At 45.4% G+C, this 19,913-nt stretch overlaps 1 protein-coding gene across 5 annotated transcripts; it reads left to right on the forward strand.

Moving 5' to 3' along the window:
• Nucleotides 1-397: 397 nt before the first annotated feature.
• SHMT1 (serine hydroxymethyltransferase 1) lies at nt 398-19,432 on the forward strand. Of its 5 annotated transcripts, none has more exons than XM_039910960.1 (13): nt 423-487; nt 3,050-3,190; nt 5,906-6,064; nt 7,318-7,463; nt 8,814-8,929; nt 9,174-9,334; nt 10,535-10,616; nt 11,881-12,093; nt 13,793-13,909; nt 14,833-14,955; nt 15,950-16,066; nt 17,220-17,330; nt 18,917-19,089. In XM_039910960.1, exons 3-13 carry the CDS (start codon nt 5,969-5,971, stop codon nt 19,087-19,089), a joined length of 1,455 nt encoding a protein of 484 aa, XP_039766894.1. In that variant the 5' UTR covers nt 423-487; nt 3,050-3,190; nt 5,906-5,968. The 5 variants fall into 5 exon arrangements, with proteins under 5 accessions (XP_007654788.1, XP_039766894.1, XP_007654785.1 ...); XM_007656595.4 differs by having other exon boundaries at nt 5,952-6,064; XM_007656598.4 differs by lacking the exon at nt 3,050-3,190 and having other exon boundaries at nt 398-487; nt 5,952-6,064.
• The last annotated feature ends 481 nt before the right edge of the window (nt 19,433-19,913 follow it).

Genomic DNA, 19,913 nt, shown 5'->3' on the forward strand with positions numbered 1-19,913 from the left:
TCTTAATCCCCATTTTACAGATGAGGGAACTGAGGCACAGAGAAGTTAAGTGACTTGCCCACAGTCACACAGTACTTAAGGAATACCGCAGTCATTATTATTATTATTTAAAAACATGAGGCCTCTAAACGGTGAGTTGGAGTAGGGCAAGGGTAGAGGGGAGGCCCAGGCCCGACTTGGGGCAGGAAAAAGCTATGGCGGCCATAGGCCAGGCTGGTCCTTCTCTTGCCCGCCCTTGGCGCCCATCCGAGTAACGCCCCTCCCCCCGTCCCAGTTGGGTCCCCGAGGCGGGAAGGAGGCAGGTCCCTCCGGGCTCCGTGATTGGTGCGCGAAAGGGGTGGGGCTACATCTGATTGGCCGTTTGGTGGGCGGAGGGGGGGGAACCGGGCACGCGCACGCGGACGGTCACGTGGCGTGCGGCTCCTGAGGTGAAGTGTGGAGCGGGAGCGGTGAGCGCGTGGCTTCGGGGTCGGAGCGCGAGCCTGAGGTGAGTTCGGGCGGGCGCGGCGCGGGGGAGGGGGCGTCTGGGCGTTGCCATGGAAACCGCCGGGCGACCTTTTGGGCGGGAATGAAGCTGGCGGGAAAATCGCCTCAGGAGTTTGAGGGGGTTCGTCGCGGGGCCTGGGAGAACACACTTTCAGTTTCTCATCCATATGCCCTGAAACCACACTTAATAATAATAACGAATACTATATAATAATAAAAAATAATAACGAATTAGTTAAGCCTTTACTCTGTGCCGTACCAAGCGCTGGGGTAGATACAGGCAAATCGGGCTGGACAAAGTCCCTGTCCCGCACAGGGCTCACAGTCTCAGTCCCCATTTTACAGAGGAGGGAGCTGAGCTGCAGATTTACTATTAATAATGGTATTCGATAAGCGCTTACTATGTGCCAAGCACTGTTCCAAGCACTGGGGTAGATCCAAGGTAATCAGGTGGTCCCACGTGGGGCTCAGTCTTCATCCCCATTTTACAGATGAGGGAGCTGAGGCACAGAGAAGGGAAGTGGTGTGCCCAAGGTCACACAGCAGACAAGTGGCAAAGGGGGGATTAGAACCCATGACTTCTGACTCCAAGGCCCGGGCTCTAGACATTTTGCCACACTTCACACACAGGTTTTTTGTGTGTGTAGGAGGGAGGTAGCCGAGGCACAGAGAAGGGAAGTGGCGTGCCCAAGGTCACACAGCAGACAAGTGGTGAAGGGGGGATTAGAACCCACGACCTCTGACTCCCAGGCCTGGGCTCTAGCCATTAGGCCACACTTCACACACAGGGTTTTTTTTGTGTGTATGGGGGACCGACACTGGCCCAACCTCAAAACTTTGGCCATAAAAAGGAACCCCCGAGTCAAGTTGGGCTGTGCTGAGGGAAACTTCTCGGATTAGCAAACATTAGTGAAAACTTCCTTGGAGTTTCTTGAATGGATAACCGTTGTTATCAGGAAACACAGATTGTGGTGCCACTCAAAGAACCTTCTAAATCAGCCTTGGAGAGGGTCCCTCCGACTTCACCTCTTTCATTCATTCAATAATATCTATTGAGCGCTTACTATGTGCAGAGCATTGTACTAAGCGCTTGGAATGGACAATTCGGTAACAGAGACAATCCCTGCCCATTGACGGGCTTATAGTCTAATCGGTGGACTTGGATGGAAAAAAACAAGACAATTTAATCGCAATAAATAGAATCAAGGGGATGTACACCTCATTAACAAAATAAATAGGGTAATAAAAATATATACAAATGAGCACAGGGCTGAGAGGAGGGGGGAGGAGCAGAGGGAAATGGGGGAAAGGGAGCTTAGCTGAGGGGAGGTGAAAGGGGGGCAGAGAGGAAGCAGAGGGAAAAGGGGAAACTCAGTCCAGTCCTAATAATAATAATAACTATGGTATTGGTGAGGCACATACTATGTGCCAAGCACTTTACAAATGCTTAGGTATATACGTGACGATCAGGCACACGGTACTCACAGTCTTGCCGAATTGTACTTTCCAAGCACTTAGTACAGTGCTCTAGATATAGTAAGCACTGAATAAATACTATTGAAGGAATGAAGAGGGAGGGAGATGAGGAATTGAATTCCTATTTTAATAATAATAGTGTTGGTATTTGTTAAATGCTTACTATGTGCAGAGCACTGTTCTAAGCACTGGGGAAGATACAGGGTAATCAGGTTGTCCCAGGTGGGGCTCACAGTTAATCCCCATTTTACAGATGAGGTAACTGAGGCATAGAGAAGTGGAGTGACTTGCCCAAATTCACACAGCTGACAAGTAGCAGAGGTGGGATTCGAACCCATGACCTCTGACTCCCAAGCCCAGGCTCTTTCCACTGAGCCACGCTGCTCACAGTGAGGTGAGGTGACTTGCCCAAGATCACACTGCCGGCAAGTGGCAGATTTGGGATTCGAACCGATGTCCTCTGACTACCAGGCCCTGCCATTTCTGTTAGGCCACGCTGCTTCTCAGTTTGCTAACCCAACTGCACTATGAATCAATCGTATTTGCTAACAAATGGACTACAGCCTGGGGGTACTCAGTGGTTTTTACAGTTATTTTTGATGATTAAAATGATGGCGATTACTTTTTAGGATTAGAGGGGCAATGATAAATTCTGCTTCTGCGACTCTTTGCAGCAGCAGGTCATATTAAAACTTTCAAAATGGAAGAAAATGATGTTGGGTGGCACCATCATGAATTTCTAGAAGTGCAGTCAAACAGGTGCTATTCTCAACCAGCTGGTCAAATGCAGGGTCATGGCCCTAACTGCTGCCTTGCTTTGGTCAAGGTCACCCCCTTCCTTCCTAATTGATCGTGTTTCTGAGCCTTTGGAAGACAACTGTGAACACCCTGAGAATTACGCATTGATGTGGGAATCTGAAAAAGTGCTGGACTGGGGTTTCAGCTCCCAGATGTGGAATTTAGAACTAAAGTTAAGCTGCTTACATCCAAGTATTGCTCAAGACACTGAGCAAACATTGATCTGCCGAACAACAAATCAACACCTCCTTTTCCTCACCCCACCACCCCCATCCTTTGGCAATACCAGGTCTGCATTGGAGAGAGTGAAAAAAGATAGTGCTGGATCATAAATTCTGATAACTACTCCTGGAATTTCTAAATCGTTTTTCTCTTGAAGAGGACCCTAGATGAACTGTGGTTGTTCGTTTCAAGGAAATCATTCCTAACTGTGAGTGATCATTGAGTATGGGTGATAATAATAATAATAATAATGGTGGTATTTGTTAAGCGCTTAGCATGTGCCAAGCACTGTTCTAAGTGCTGGGATAGATACGTTGTAATCAGGTTGTCCCTGGTGGGGCTCACAGTCTTAATCCATTTTATGGATGAGGTGAGGCGCAGAGAGGTTAAGTGACTTACCCAAGGTCACACAGCAGAGAAGTGGCGGAATCAGGATTACAGCCCACAACCTCTGACTCCCAAGCCCGGGCTCTTTCCACTAAGCCACATTTCTTCTAATTGGTAAAAAGGTAGGGCAGATGGGTGGACTGTGAGCTGAGTTGGAGGAATTAAGCTCTCCTATGAGCAGTGTTCTCTCTTTCATTCAGTGTCTTTGATTTTGATGGTATTGATGCCCGACTAGTTTGGTTTTGCTGTCTGTCGGTCCCTTTTAGACTGTGAGCTCGTTGCTGGGCAGGGATTGTTTCTATCTATTGCAAAATTGTACATTCCAAGCGCTTAGTACAGTGCTCTGAACATAGTAAGTGCTCAATAAATACGACTGAATGAATGAATAAGGAAATAGTAATTATGTCTGGGCTGGAGGGGAATCTAGATTAAACGGTGTTCTAGTAAAGCTTTAGCGTGGCTTGGTGGAAAGAGTTTGGGCTTCGGAGTCAGAGGACATGGGTTCTAATCCCGGCTCCGCCACTCGTCTGCTGTGTGACCTTGGACAAGCCGCTTAACTTCTTTGAGCCTCAGTTGCCTCATCTGTAAAATAGGGATTAAAACTTTGAGCCCCTCGTGGGGCAATCTGATTACCCTGTACCTAACCCAACCCTTAGAACAGTGCTTGGCACATAGTAAGTGCTTAACAAATACCATTATAATTATCTATTTAGAGCATAACTGACATAAGAGGTTTCAAAGTGAACTTTATTTGGTAATTGGCCGCCACTGATGTGTTTGTCATTTGCCCTCTGCTTGAAAACCCTTCTTGTCCTCAAAGAGAAATACAACAGGTAAATATTAACTATATTGCTGGGGCAGAGAGCCTGTTTTCCACCGTGGAAGGTTTTGCTTTTCTGAGTTCATGATCTTCAGAGGGACTGGGTAAGCCAAGAGCATGGGTAGTGCAGATTGCAAGCTTCTTGGGTTCCCCGGTCATGCTTGACTGCAGAGATCAGAATGCCAAACTTCTCATTTGCAGTCATAGACCCAAAGATATACTCCACTATACTACTCTCACTGCCTTCCAAGCTAGTAAAATGGGGATTAACTGTGAGTCTCACGTGGGACAACCTGATTACCCTGTATCTACCCCAGCGCTTAGAACAGTGCTGTGCACATAGTAAGTGCTTAACAAATACTAACATTATAAGTAGTAGTAGTAGTAGTATAGAAAATAGCTTGACTTAATATGGTCTTCATTTATGGAAGTCAACATCCCAATATTCCAGAACTGCAATGCATAAATATATAAATGCCTTCATTCCAACCTTGTATTTTTAACAATAAATCAGTTACATGCAGTTTGTTTTAATCTAAAACTGTCACCTTGAAGTCAGGCCTTGAGCCAAAAATTATGAACTTCCCCGGATGGGCTGTTCAGTTTCACTTTCTAAACAGCATTGCTGTCATTATTGTTATTATTAATCATGAAATAATAGCCCTTTTCCAATAAAATATTATGCCTTATAACCCATAAAACTTCTTAGATTCCATGCCTAAATTTAAAGATTAAAGTACAATTTTTAAGTTTCTTAATTCCCAGAAGAAATTGAAATAACCCAACTAAAGACTGTCTAAAACTAATGAAAAACAGGAGAAGGTTCCTAAAATAGTTTGACAGAATAACTTATAGATTGACACCCTGAAAAAGGTTATTTCCCAGATGTCACAGAAAACACTATTGTTGACAATTTATGGTATTTTAAAGTGTTTACTGTGTGCTAACTACAACAGTAGATAGAGTATAATCAGATCAGGTTCTGTTGCGCATGGGATTTACAGATGAGGAAATTGAAGTAAGGAGAGGTTAAGTGATATCCATTGACAGAGCTGAGATTAGAACTGTCTTTTTTATGGTATTTTTTAATGGTATTTAACTACTTACTGTGTGCTAGGCACTGTACTAAGTGCTGGGGTAGATCCCCCCATTAGACTGTAAGCCCGTCAGTGGGCAGGGACTGTCTCTATCTGTTGCTGATTTGTTCATTCCAAGCACTTAGTACAGTGCTCTGCACATAGTATGCGCTCAATACATACTATTGAATGAATGAATACAAGCTAATCAGGTTGAATGCAGCCCATATCCCACATGGGCTCACAATCTTTAACCCCATTTTACAGGTGAGGTAACTGAAGTGACTTGCCCAAGGTCACACAGTGGACAAGTGCCTGAGTCAGGATTAGAACTCAGGTCCCTCCGAGTCCCAGGTGCATGTGCTATCCACTGGGCTTCACTGCTTCTTGCAAAGTCTCCTGACTGATAGTCTCATGTCCTTGACACCACACCACTCTGCCTACTCAACTTCCATTTTAGTTAAAAACCCTCCAAATACAGAGATATATATTTCTATTGATTCTTAAAAAGATAGCCTGCATTTAAAATACCATGTCTTTAAAAACAAGAATTAAAATTTAATCCCATTCATAATCCTTTCAGGAAGATTTTTATCCAGGTTCATAAATGCATTTTAACATTTTACATTTTTTTTAAAAGGTTCTGCTTCATTTTGAAGATGATAAACTCTGGCATCTATTTTCAGGAAACTAAACCAGTAAAATGGCAGCCCCAGTCAATGGAGAGACTCAGAATGTCAAACTCTGGGAATCCCATAGTAATATGCTTGTACAGCCTCTTAAAGACAATGATACAGAGGTGAGAAGATTTCTAGGTTACCAATAATTTTTGTGATAAAGTTACTCAAGCTGCATATATGTCACTTTCTTCATCATTCTCTGTGAGATGGTGTTTCTGTTTCGTGAAGAAAAGGGCAGTGCCCTTGGTAAGATTCTGGGGCTTTTTCCCTGATGACATGAGACTTCAAGAAATAGCTCTAAATTGGTATCTGAGTGCTAGATTTGGAGTAAATGGCTTGGGAAAGTAGCCAGAAGGGGTGCTGAAGTCTTTTAAGGGTGAAGATTGAAAAGGGAGAGAAACCAAGCATCTTTCCTTTTAGTGAGAAGAACCAAAAGAAAGGAGCTCACCAGAGGAGGAAACTGGTGGGGATTTAAAGGAAAAACTCAGAAATACAGAGAGAAATTGAATCTGATTTCATCTTAAATTATGTACCTTTCTTCCTCAACTCAGTTTTTCTCAACTGTAAATTCTTTTCCTGCTTAGTGTTGGTGAGTGTCACCCAGATTTTTTCACAGTGTGTTGTCTTAAGGATTTATCAAGCACTTATTTTGTGCCAAGCGCTGGGGTAAGTCCAAGATAAGGCCAAGTTCAGAAACGGACCCACAACAGGTTCAGAGTCTAGGTTGGGGAAAACAGATGTGTAGAAAACAGGAATTAATTGGAGTCAAAAATTTCAGGCAGTAGAAGCATTAAAAAATTGAGCCATCAAAAATTAAGAGCATAAGCAGGTAAGTAAATAGTAAATATTTTTACATTTGTCTCCCCTGTTGGAATGTAGGCTCTTTGTGAGCAGGGAAAGTGTCACTTTGTTGCTCTTTACTTCCCAAACGCCTAGGACAGGGCACCACCTCAAGTGGGCCCTCCAGAAATTCTGCTGGTACTACTGCTGTGTCTCTTGAGGCTCTTCGCTCTCCGGGTCCAAGATTTGGGTAGCAAATAGCATAACCTTTCCAAAGTTCTGCCGGCCTCCTGCTCCTCCAGGGGCAAGTCTTCAATCCCGTGATGTCGGACTAGTGGAGGGAGACGGTTCTGGGCCTTAGGGGGACCTCGGGCAGGTCCTGGGGCAAATAGGAGTATGACAGCGCTATTCCCTTGGGTTCCAGGCTTTAATTAGATCAGCTAGGAAGACCAGGCTCATCGGCATAGACCAGAAATGTTTCAACCAAAGGGTGAAGGGAAGAGGACCTTTATATTTTCATTTCTTTTTACCTTGCTCCAGTCATAGCCAAATGCAAAGTTAGACTTTGTGGTGACTGTTTTTCTCTCGGCAGGTGTATTCCATCATCAAGAAGGAGAGTCATCGTCAGAAGGTTGGCTTGGAGCTGATTGCTTCAGAGAACTTTGCCAGCCGAGCCGTCCTGGAGGCCCTGGGCTCCTGCTTGAACAACAAATACTCGGAAGGGTACCCAGGGCAGAGGTCTGTGTCCAAGGATTTCAGTTTTAGATTTGTTTGCATAGTGGCGGCTGGTGGTACAGGTCCTAAGGTCTGCAAGACAGCTCCCAACCCCATCTTTTCAAGACAGGTCTCAACAGTCCGTCTTCTTGGAGAAATCTTTGGAAAGAAAATGTCCGAATCCATGACAGATTCAGTTCCACTTGGGATGTGATTCATTTCTTTGCCATTCATTGCCACACAGAGCAGCTTTAGTTTAAAATGAAGACAGGGATTCACTGAGTTGTTAATAAAGGGGGAGGCAAGCTCAGAGGAGTAGGGGGCTAGATTGGGGGAGATCACATTGAGAGGACAGTTGCGCTCTTGGTGCCCTGCAGTAAGAGGGTCTTGAAAAGTGACCCCTGGGAGAGTTTGACTTAATCGGTATACTAGCACTTAACGTGTGCAGAGCACTGTACTGAGCACTTGGGAAAGTACAGGATAGAGTTGGTAGACACGTTCCCTGACCTCGACGAATCTCTTCAAAGTTAATGCCAACCGAGAAGGGGAAAAGTAGGAATAGCCGAAAGTGCCGAAGACAGCGTTCCCCACTTCCAGTGAGACTTTTCAGGAAAAGAACTCAGAGGTTAACAATCGTTCGCCATTTCACACTCGGAGGCCTTTTGGGTAATATTTCTCTTATTTTTCTGAGAAGTTAAGTGACTTCCCCAGGCCATATGGTGAGATGTGAACTAAGGAGCAAAGCCCAAGCTACAGATTATGTGTTAACTTCATTTGATTCCATTGACACTCTAGTTCTGGAAGCATCACTCCAACAGTAAAATTGGTTTTTCTGAAGATGGATTTTTTGCAATCTTTCCAATCAATCAAAGCAACTTCTCTTCTTGGGCAGATTGAAAAGCAGTGAACTTCCTTTGTGGTTTCGTGAAATTTCTTTCAGTGAGTGTATAACATTTTTGGATCACTTGCATGCTGGAAAAATGTCAAGTTCCTTCCTCTTGCTTCCTCGCCTTCTCCACACTCAACCCAGTTCATAATCCTGTTCAGTCTAAGTGTAGTGAAGCCCTGCGGGCTCATCCCCCCCTCATAGTCCAAAGACTGCTCTCTCCCAGATAAAGATTCTGGAGCTTGTACTTTCCCCAGGTAGGGAAAGTGGGGTCCCTAAAAATTGGAAACAAATCAGACAATCCTTCATGAAAAACAGACTTTGGTTCCCTAACATCGCCCCTCACCTCCAAGCCCTGCCATTTGCGTCTTCGGCTTCTTCACTAGGATCCTGAAGCTTTAGTGCAGTGCTCCGCACACAGTAAGAGCTCAATCAGTACGACCGACTGACTTTGACCTAGGTACGCTCCTCCTTTTGTTCGCCCTTAGGTATTATGGTGGAACAGAGTTTGTGGATGAGCTGGAGCTCCTGTGTCAGAAGAGGGCTTTGCAGGCCTATAATCTGGATCCACAAAGCTGGGGAGTTAACGTGCAGCCCTATTCAGGTAACACCCAGGGCCAGGTGGTCCCGTCTGACTGCCTTCTGCTTCCAGGCTCGGCTCCTGTTGCCTGAGGTCAGAGCTCTCACCTTGCAGGCAGGAACTATAAGATTATCTTACATCCTTTCTGGCCTGTAATATAATTTAATGCCCAGTTTTGAAGGGAGGGCAGAACAGGCGCCTCTGGAGGCCGCCGGTTGGTAGCGATGCCGGCAGAAATATGAAAGAAGCCGGTTTTTCCCCATTTCAGGCTCTCCAGCGAACTTTGCAGTGTACACTGCCCTGGTGGAGCCACATGGGAGGATCATGGGTCTGGACCTACCAGATGGGGGTCATCTGACCCACGGGTTCATGACTGACAAGAAGAAAATCTCGGCTACCTCTATCTTCTTTGAGTCCATGCCTTACAAGGTAAGGGAGACCCTTTCTGCCCGTCTCCAGGCTAATCCACCGGGTCCGGGGATGGGTACAGTTACCCAGTGTTGGGAACCAGCATTTCTGAATGTGTCTGACTGGTGAGTGGTAAACTGTTTGGTATTCACTGACGGGCAGCCCTCTGTAATAGCCTGGATATTAAAACCTCTGTTGTCTTTGACAGTCAAAGTCCCACTGAGCAAATGACATTCCCCTCTTATCTTCAGATCCAACATCCTGGAATGTCTTGTGGTGGTTTGTGACAGTGTCCAGGAAACAAAAGTCACCAGCTGAAAACAAACTCTCTGTGTCTCTCCCAGCACATGAGCTTAATTTGCATGAAAAACCACCTTTGGAGCAAGAATTTCCCACTCCTGTGATTTTTAACTTTCATTGTAGTCTTGTTTTGAGAAACTTCTCACTTACAAAATGACGTCGTCATCTTCATCGTCATCACCTCTATTTGAGTGTCTGTCTTGTTTTAGATGCCAGTTTGTGGTCTGAATTTGGTTTGATTTAAGTTGAGGTTTGCACGCTCAAAGACAAAATGTGGCTGGGTTTTGTGTATGCCTGCTGCCGTTGCTAATAAATACCCCAGTTGGTTAAAGCATATTTAATGGGAGGTGCTGTCAAAATCTTGTTTGACTGTGTTGTGGAGTGTTAGCTTTTTCACCCATCTCAGAGCTTGAGAAATGACGTTTTTGATCCAGTTGGGGCAAAAGGAAGCAGCGTCAGCAATGTGGTTCATGAGAAGTAGCATGACCTAGTGTATAAAGCACGGGCCTGGGAGTCAGGAGGACCCGGCGTCTAATCCTGCCTCGGCCATTTATCTGCTGTGGACCTTGAGCAAGACACTTAACTTCTCTGTACCTCAGCTACTTCATCTGTAAAATGTGCATTAAGTCTGAGCCCCATGTGGAACATGGACTGTTTCCAAACTGATTAGCTTGTATCTACCCCAGTGCTTAGTACAGTGCCTGGCACATAGTAAGCACTTAAATACCGTTTTAAAAAAAACAACTTCCTGTTATTCATAACAGCCGTGTGTGTGTGTATATATACACACACACACACACACACACATATATATATATATATATATGTATACATGAGTGGCAGGGGGTAGAAATCCTTCTGATACAGGAGAAAAAGGTCACGCCACTTAATATGTCTCATTCTGTTTCTCTTTTGTCATAGGTGAACCCAAACACTGGCTATATTGACTACGACCAACTGGAGGAAAATGCCCGGCTCTTCCACCCAAAGCTGATTATCGCAGGTTACTAGCTGGGCAGAGAGCTGCCCTACCTGTTGATATCACCCAAGCAGGGCTGCTTGAGGGGTCTCTTTGTCAGCTGACATGGAAAACTTTTGCCTCCCCTGTTCAGACTTCTGATGTTCATTCATTCATTCATTATCGTATTTATTGAGCACTTACTGTGTGCAAAGCACTGGACTAAGTGCTTGGGAGAAAACAATATAACAGACAGGCACATTCCTGCCCACAACGAGCTCACAGTCTACAGGGGGAGACAGACATCAATATAAATAAATAAATTACAGATCTAAGACAGATATATACATATGTGCTTTGGGGATGGAGGGAGCATGAATGAAGAAACAAGAGCGGCGCAGAAGGGAGTGGGAGAAGTGGAGAGGAAGGCTTAGTCAGGGAAGTCTTCTTGGATGACATGTGCCTTCGGTAAGATTTTGAACTGGGGGAGAGCAATTATCTGTCTGAAATGAGGAAGGAGGGCGTTCCAGGTCAGAGGTAGGATGTCAGCAAGAGGTCGTTGGCGAGATAGATGAGATTGAGGTACAGTGAGAAGGTTAGTTTTAGAGGAATGAATTTAGTTTTAGAGGAATGAAGTGTGTGGGCTGGGTTATAGTAGGAGAGTATCCCTGCTCTTCATACTAACCTGAGCTGAAGGCCCCTATATTCTTGCCTCTGTCTCAGCCTGGAGGCGGAGTGTCCGTAACCACCGTCAAAATCTAGTCCTAGAGCCGGGAGGCTGAGGAAAACTCCGAGGCTTTTCCTTCAGTAACAGATGGCTGCAGTCTGTTGTGTAAGCACCTGAGGAGACAAGGGCTTTCTAGGCCTCTCTGTTAGTTCTCATTTGAAATCAGGAGGTCAGCAGTATTGGGATAGGTGCCTGAGTAATCGGGTATCTTAAATATTCAGTGGCTTTGGCTCCTAAATATGGGAGGAAGAATAATAGTGATTTCAAGGCATGGAAACTCTTAGCTTTTGGCTGCTTTTCAGGCATATTTCCTTACCCCTGAACCCTGTAGATTTAGAGCAAAGGGAAAACTCCAGGTCTTTTTAAGTGTTTCCAAATGTGATTCTGTGATAGAGAATGTTACCAAAGAAATACTTGTCCTATAAGTGATGTGGTATCTGAGTCTTAAAAATAAGTTAAAACCTGAAACTTTTGAGATTTTTTTAAGCTCCCCCCTTGCAAAAATCCACATCCTCCACACTAATCAAAGCATTAGGGCCAGTGAGTTTCTCAAATCTGACCCAAGCAACTTGCCTTCCGTAGGAATCAGCTGTTACTCTCGGAACCTGGACTATGCCCGGATGCGCAAGATTGCTGATGAGAATGGGGCCTACCTCATGGCTGACATGGCCCACATCAGCGGCCTGGTTGCCGCTGGAGTGGTGCCTTCCCCGTTTGAACACTGCCACGTGGTGTCTACCACAACTCACAAGACCTTGCGAGGCTGCCGAGCGGGCATGATCTTCTTCAGGAAAGGTTTGGCTTTGGAAGCAAAGAAACGAGGGTGACACCTGGCCGAAACCAGCTCGGCCTCCAGCTCTGGGCTGAGCCATTTCCAGTGGGGTCCCTCCTTCCTTTGGGGAGCACGAGCTGTGGTCTGCTCAGCTTTAAAAGGAGCAAGAGAGTTGAGCCCTCTGAGATATGCAAACTGTGGTGGTGGGAAAGGGATGGTCCTTGCAGGGAATCATGGATGTTTCAGGGAGCCCTCGGTGGGCAGCCCTCGGTTGGCACGGGCTGGGGCACATGGACTGGTACAGGCCCTGCTTCTGGGGTGTGGTTGAGGGGGATAGTTTAATCGTGCATCTTTAACTGCTTATATCTTCCTCCTCTCTCAGTTTCAAAGGACCCTGTTGGACCTAGCCTGTCAAGCCCTGGTCCCCCTGAGGCTCCTGTACCAGCCCATGGTCCAGGACTTAGCAGCCTTTGCCTCTTGGGCTTTAGGGAGGCCCCACCAGACCTGGGGCGATTGCCCCAAATTGACCAATGGGAAGGACAGCCCTTGTTTCAGGACTGTTAGTCTAGGTGTCTGGTCCATAATGATGTGTCTGGCAGGCCCCCACTGTGGACAAGCTACTAGAAGCAGAGAATTGAGAACTGGTCATTCATTCATTCAGTTGTATTTGAGTGCTTACTGTGTGTAAAGCACTAAGTGCTTGGGAAAGTACGGTACAACACTAAAGAGTGATGATCCCTGCCCACAACGAGCTCACAGTCTAGAGGGGGAGTCAGATGTCAATATGAATAAATAGATAAATTATAGATATATACATATGTGCTGTGGGGATGGGAGGGAGGATGAATGCAGGAGCAAGTAAGAGTGATGCGGAAGGGAGTGAGAGGAGAGGAGGGCTTAGGGAAGCCTTCTACGAGAAAATGTGCCTTCATTAAGGCTTTGAAGGGGGAGGGAGCAATTGTCTGATCTGAGGAGGGAGAGCATTCCAGGCCAGAGGTAGGATGCGGGGGAGAGGTCGGCAGATAGACGAGATCGAGGTACAGTGAGGAGGTCAGCATTAGATACATGGAAACTCAAGCTCTCCTCTTTTTTTGTTTGTTTGTTTTTTGGTATTTGTTGAGAGCTTAATATATACCAGGCAGGCACTGTACTAAGTGATGGGTCCATACAGCTAATCTGGTTGGACATCGGCCATGGGTCTCAGTCTCCTCAATCTCCATTTTACAGATGAGGTAACTGAGGCACAGAGAAGTTAAGTGACTTGCCCAAAGTCACACAGCCGACAAGTGGCAGAACAGGGATTAGAACCAGAATCCAGATCCCCTGTCGCATAGGCCCTTGCTCTTTCCACTAGGCCATGCTGCTTCCTCATTTACATTCGAAATAAGGACATGCAGCGATTAGCAGAGTCTTTTTCATTGTTCTCTCTTGGGGCTGGAATAAAGTGTCTAGATGGAACAGAACTTAAAATTTGTTGTTAAAAAGCCAAAAACACTCACTATGACTTGTTGCCAGGATTGCTCTCCTTTTATATCCTGGACAAGGAGGAACCTAATTAGTCTTTGGTCAGATAGCCCTGAGGAATATGGGAGAATTTACAGGTCCAGTATCTATGGCTCTAAAGGGCCCTTTGCCCAGAAAGCTCCTCTTCCTAGTTAGTGTCTGAATCGTACTAGAGAGGACACCAGGGACATCTTTAGTCTGTTTTTCTTCGTCTTTCAGGAGTGCGCAGTGTGGACCCTAAAACAGGCAAAGAGACGCAGTACAACCTGGAGTCACTCATCAACACTGCAGTTTTTCCGGGACTTCAGGGAGGCCCTCACAATCACGCCATTGCTGGTAAAATGACACCTAAATGGACCGGTACAGCCCCCTGATGGCCTCATGGTTAAAATACATCAAGCCACTCAAGGGAAAGTCAGTCTTTTTTTTTTTCTTAATGTTTCTTTTTGGCATCCCCTTCATTACCACAATGGATTTTGAAGGTTTGGACTAATTTACCCCAATTTCTACCCTCAATTCACTTCTATGAAGTGAGTTTTAAACAAAGTCCCACCCCAAATTTAATTTAAAAAAATTGTTAATGGCTAAATGGATTTGTGTATTTAGAAATCCATCCTAATTCTTCCACAGTTGACTTGTTGATTCACTGCATCTGTATGAGGAATTTTCAGGATCTCCACTGTCACCAGGAGACTTGAGTATTTGGGTTATGATATCTGGGACAAATGGTCACTTTTAAACTTCACATTGTATTTCTGGGGGATTTCTTTTTTTTTCCCACTCCATAAAAAGCCTGACGTTTCCTCAGGTAACTGGCATCTGTAGTCAGTTTTTGTCATCCCTTGCCTTCACCTCAAGGACCAGATCTGAATATTGTTAAACTGGAGATTGCTGTTGGGTTCTTTTATCCCAAATTCAGCCAGGCTGCCTTAACATTGCTTCATCGAGGGGTCTGGCTTGTCAAGTGTTCATTTAACCAGTTGGACATTTGCATAGGCAAGAAAGGAGTAATATTACCAAAGAAACACTTGCCATATAGGTGATGACTGTGAATTGTACAAAGAGCTGAAACTTTTGAGATTTTTAAGGCCTCTCCCTAATCAAGACACTCATGAGCCTTTAATTCCTAGAAGTGCTAGCTGATGTCTTTGATTTGTGTTGACAGAAGGAGGGTTCCACGACTGTATTGCAGAAATATAATGGGATTGCCTTTCCCCCAGGGATCTCAAATCCCTGACCTTATTATCTCTTCCACCTAGGAGTCGCTGTGGCCCTGAAGCAAGCCATGACCCCTGAATTTAAGGTTTATCAGCAGCAGGTGGTTGCCAACTGCAAGGCTCTATCTGCAGCCATGACTGAGCTGGGCTACCATGTTGTAACAGGTAAAAATAAAAGCCAAAAAAAACCCCTCTGACCTGGAAGTCCTCTCCACGCCTTCCTAAAGACAGTTTCCATCTATACTCAGCCCTGCTTTGTGTCATTCCTGTTGTCCCGCAGCTGCTTTTGGGAGGCACTTTCCTCTCCTGTCCCCATTTCTGGTGAATAAAAAGAGTTCTGGCTGCAAGGCTTCAGGATTAAAGGCAGACCTAATGACTCACTGTTAAAAGCTGTTAGAAATTATCAAGAGGCAGGACAAGGAAGGGACCAAAATGGTGCTGGGCTGACAGTCATTCCCCCTCCCCACCATTCCAATTCTTCTTTTCCAGCAGGGATAGATATTTGGTGAACAACACAACTGAACACTGACAGAGTACAATTTCAGTGAGACTGTGCGTCATTTTCTTAGAAAAAAAGATATAATGGTATTTAAGCACCTACTGTGTGCCAGGCACCATACTAAGCACTGGGATACAAGATAATTGGGTTGGGCTCGGTTCTTGTCCCACATAGGGCTCACCGTTTTAATCCTCATTTTGCAGATGAGGGAACTGAAGCACAGAATGTAAAAATAATAATAATTGTGGTTTTAAGTGCTTACTCTGTGCCAAGCCCTGTGCTGAGACTCCCCGTCTCCCAGTCAGTTACACTTCTACCAGAGTCAAGGTTCTTTTTTAAAGTTATCTGTTGAGTGCCTGTCAAGCACTGAGGTAGACACAAGCTAATCAAGTTGGACGTAGTCTTTGTTCCACTTGGGACTCACTGTCTTTAAGCCCCATTTGACAGATGTGGTAACTAAGGGACAGAGAAATGAAGCGATTTGCCCAAAGTCACACAGCAGACAAGTGGCAGAGCCCAGGATTAGAACCCAGTTCCTCCGACTCCCAGGCCCATGCTCTTCCCACTAGGCCCCGCTGCTTCTCCGATTCCTCCCCAAAGAATAACCCAGTGCTGTTCCACAATCAGCATGACTCCTTGGACTGTACAATTTTTCTGCAGGTGGTTCTGACAACCATCTGATCCTCGTGGACCTACGCAACAAGGGCACTGACGGAGGGAGAGCTGAGAAGGTCCTGGAAGCCTGCTCTATTGCCTGTAACAAGAACACCTGCCCAGGTATGAGCCCCTTCTAATCTCTGAGCCATTCTCCAAGGCATCGAAAGAGAGAAGGTGGTCCACTCTGGTCCAGCACTAGACCCTGTGAAACTTGCCCTGAAAGTTGCTCAGCCCAAAATTCAACCTCTCCTGCCTGGTGAGGCCTATGTCAGAAATTCCCATTGTAGTGGGAATTCCAGCCCAACCAGGGAAGGGAATTTTGAAAAATGAAGCCTGAATGATTGTAGGGTTAATTTGCACCTGCTGAAGTCAAAATCAGTGGTATTTGAGTACTTGCTACGTGCAGAGCAGTGTAATAAGCACATGGGAGAGTACAACAGAATTAGCAGACATGTACCCTGCTCGTAACAAGCCTACAGTCTACTATTTGAGGGCTTATTGTATACAGAGTACTGTATTAAGTGCTCACAGGGACAGGGAATGTCTACTAATTGTTGTATTGTCCTCGCCCAAGTACCTAGTACAATGCTCTGCACACAGTAAGTGCTTAATAAATACAACTGAATGAATGAATATTCCCTACCCTTAACAAGCTTTTCAATAGTATTCATTCAATAGTATTTATTGAGCACTTACTATGTGCAGAGCACTGTACTAAGCGCTTGGAATGAACAAGTCAGCAACAGCTAGAGACAGTTCCTGCCGTTTGACGGGCTTACAGTCTAATCGGGGGAGTCTAGAGGAGGAGATGGAAATTAATATATATTTTTATATGTAGTTTATAGATACGTACGTTAAGTGCTGTGGGGTTGAGGTGGATCAAGTGAATGCTTCTTGAGAAGGGTCCATTTTTCAAGTGAATCCAGGTGAAACGCCATGAAACCTTCCCTTGCCAAGGGAAAGCTTCATTCAGTGGTAGGGGAGACCTCTCATCTGTCTTTGCCTGAGTAAGTTGTTTTAGAGCCAGACCTACAGAAGCTCCCTCTAGTTCCTTCCTGTCACTTTTTGCACTTCTGGAAACCCTGGTTCAGGAAACTGCCAGCAGGCAACTACAGTGACTTTTATACCCCTAACGACACCTGCTTTTAAAACCCAGATGAGCTGGGCCAGAAACCTTCAGTCATGTGACATCAGGATTCTCCGGGTGTTGTTTTTTGAAAGCTTTCTCCTTTTTGTCAAGGGACAAGAATGATTCCGTGTTCTTACTTCTCAGGTGACAAAAGTGCTTTGCGGCCCAGTGGTCTGAGACTGGGGACTCCAGCATTGACCTCCAGAGGCCTCCTGGAAAATGATTTCAAAAAAGTAGCTTATTTTATCCACAGAGGTAAGAACAAAGTCTTGGGAACTTGGGGTAATGTGAAGTTTCTCTGTATTAAGCCAGAACAGGAATGTATCGTTTGTTGCATTCTCCCAAGCGCTTAGTATGTGCTGTGCACACAGTAAGCGCTCGATCCAACTGAATAAACTAACGCGACTGCAGTAGGAGGTAGGAAAAAGGGCAAGATCGCCATCCCGCTTCCTCTCTTCTTATGGCTGCTGTGCTCCAGTGCGGGCGGAGGCTTTTACTCTGAGTGGGCAGCGCCAAGCAGCCCCCCTGGCCCTCTTGTCCCTCTGCCTGACCATTCATTACTCGAGGCCCAGCTGGGAGTCTTCTCTTCCCACAGCTTCAGGTCCCCTTTGACACCTTAGAAGTGCAGGGCAAGGCAGAAGGACGGGCTTATGATTTCTCATCATTCAGGGACAAAAAGCAACAAGCTTGGCCATACACATAAGACAAACATACGTGTGAGCCTGAGAGAGGCACAATCCTATAGTCCAAGACAGAAGAAAAACAGAGTAAGGGGAAAATTGGCCTTTCCTGGAGCCAAACAAAGAGGGGGGAGGACTGCAGCAAGAGGAGAGAAGGGAGAATTCTGCTCTCGTGACAACTGGGGCACAGAAAATTGCATTCACTTCTTCTCCATTCATAACTTACCCCTTTCCTTCCATGGGGGCACGCACTCGAGTCAAACTAATGATCCACCACGCACTTCTTAACCCTCCCTCCCACATTCACCCTACACAAATACATGTGTATACATCCTCTCAGATATGTTGTCAGATTCCCCAACCATTGGTTTATACATACATCTTTCCAAAAAGGCAATCTTCCCCCCAAAATTCTCCAAAATTCCCACCCCAGGAGTATATTCAAAACAAAAAAAGTATCCATATTCATTCAGGGGCAAAAAGCAACATACTTGCCCATACAGAGGGGACAGACATAAACATCCTCATGAGCCTGAGAGAGGCAGTCAGTCACACAGCCCGAGACAGGAGAAAAACAGTAAGGGAAAAGTCTAACCCTGCTGATGACCAAATATTTCTTCCATGGCAGCCAAAATCTTTCAGGTGTTGGGTGATTATGGGAATGGAATTTTTTATTGGTTACTCCTTCTTAGAGGAAGTCCAGAATACAAAACTTGGCCTCCTCCCTGGGTCCTAGTGGCTTTTCCTAGTTTATTCATTTAGCATTTAGTACTTGCAGAGCTTGGGAGAGCACAAGAGTTGGCAGATGCATTCCCTGCCCACGAGCTTGCAGTCTAGAAAAGACAGACATTAATATAATAATATATGACTTGGAGATATGTACAGAAGTGCTGTGGGGTGGCTATCAAATACCCAAAGGTCACATAACCAAGTGCACGGACAACACCGAAGGGAGAGGGAGCCAGGGAAAAAGAGGGTTCAAATGGGGAAGGCCTTTTGGAAGAGGTGTATCCTTAATCCTGCACTAATATTCCTCTCCACCGTGACCGTGGATGGATGTGTATCCCTCGGTCCCGGGCTGTTTGAGTATACTCACATTAGAATGTCTTTGCTCCCTGAGAATGTGGAAAAGATTCGCCTGTGCTTTATCGTCCTGTGCAGGAATAGAACTGACTCGGATGATTCAAAGTGAGATGGCCGCTAAAGCCACTCTGAAGGAGTTCAAAGAGAGACTGGCGGGAGATGAGAAGTACCAGAGCATCATCAAGTCCATCAGAGAGGAGGTGGAGGCCTTTGCTTCTGTCTTCCCGTTGCCCGGCCTGCCTGACTTTTGACATGAGATGGCGCGTTCCCTTCGCAGACCACATTCCAGTTTCAGAACCAGTGTCAGTGTGTCTACTGTGAAGGCTCAGGGGTTCAAGTGCCAAAACTGCCTTTAAGGAAAAAGCAAGTAGGAGAAGCGTCTTTTTCCTGGTGAAGAATCAACCTTGACTTCCTTCCTCTCATTCCTAGATTTATTTCTCACAAAACCACTTCTAAGACATGTGCCAGTTGCGACCACCTGTGGACCTAAGCCAGGAATGAAAAGGACGGATTTCATTTTCCACATCACACTAACGTTGTAGGATTTTATTTTGGAAATCACCAATTAAAGAATAAATCTGGGTATCAACTTCTTGTAGAGCGAACTGGGCTTATTTACAGGAGATTGGACTATGATTTAGCCCAATATTTTCACAGGCATAGCATAAAGCCTGTCATTGGGCAGGGACTGTCTCGAACTCTTGCTGAATTGTACATTCCAAGCGCCTAGTACAGTGCTGTGCACATAGTAAACGCTCAATAAGTACTATTGAATGAATAAAGCATTGGGTAGGGACCATCTCCGCCTAACGGTATCTACTCTCCTAAGGGCTTAGAACACTGCCCTGCACACATTAAACACTCAACACGTACCACTGATTGACTGAAAGCTGTTAGTACGAAAGAGTCATATTACTTCCTCGCTGTTAGTACGAAAGTCATTTTACTTCCTCAATGGTAACAATCAATCAATGCTATTTATTGAGCACTTACTACGTGCAGAGCGCTGTACTAAGTGGGAAGATACAAGAATCTTAGTCGCCTTCCCTGCCCACTGTGAACTTTCAGTCTAGAT

Source organism: Ornithorhynchus anatinus, chromosome 2 (assembly GCF_004115215.2).
Source record: "Ornithorhynchus anatinus isolate Pmale09 chromosome 2, mOrnAna1.pri.v4, whole genome shotgun sequence".
In the NCBI taxonomy this organism is placed as follows: Eukaryota; Metazoa; Chordata; class Mammalia; order Monotremata; family Ornithorhynchidae; genus Ornithorhynchus; species Ornithorhynchus anatinus.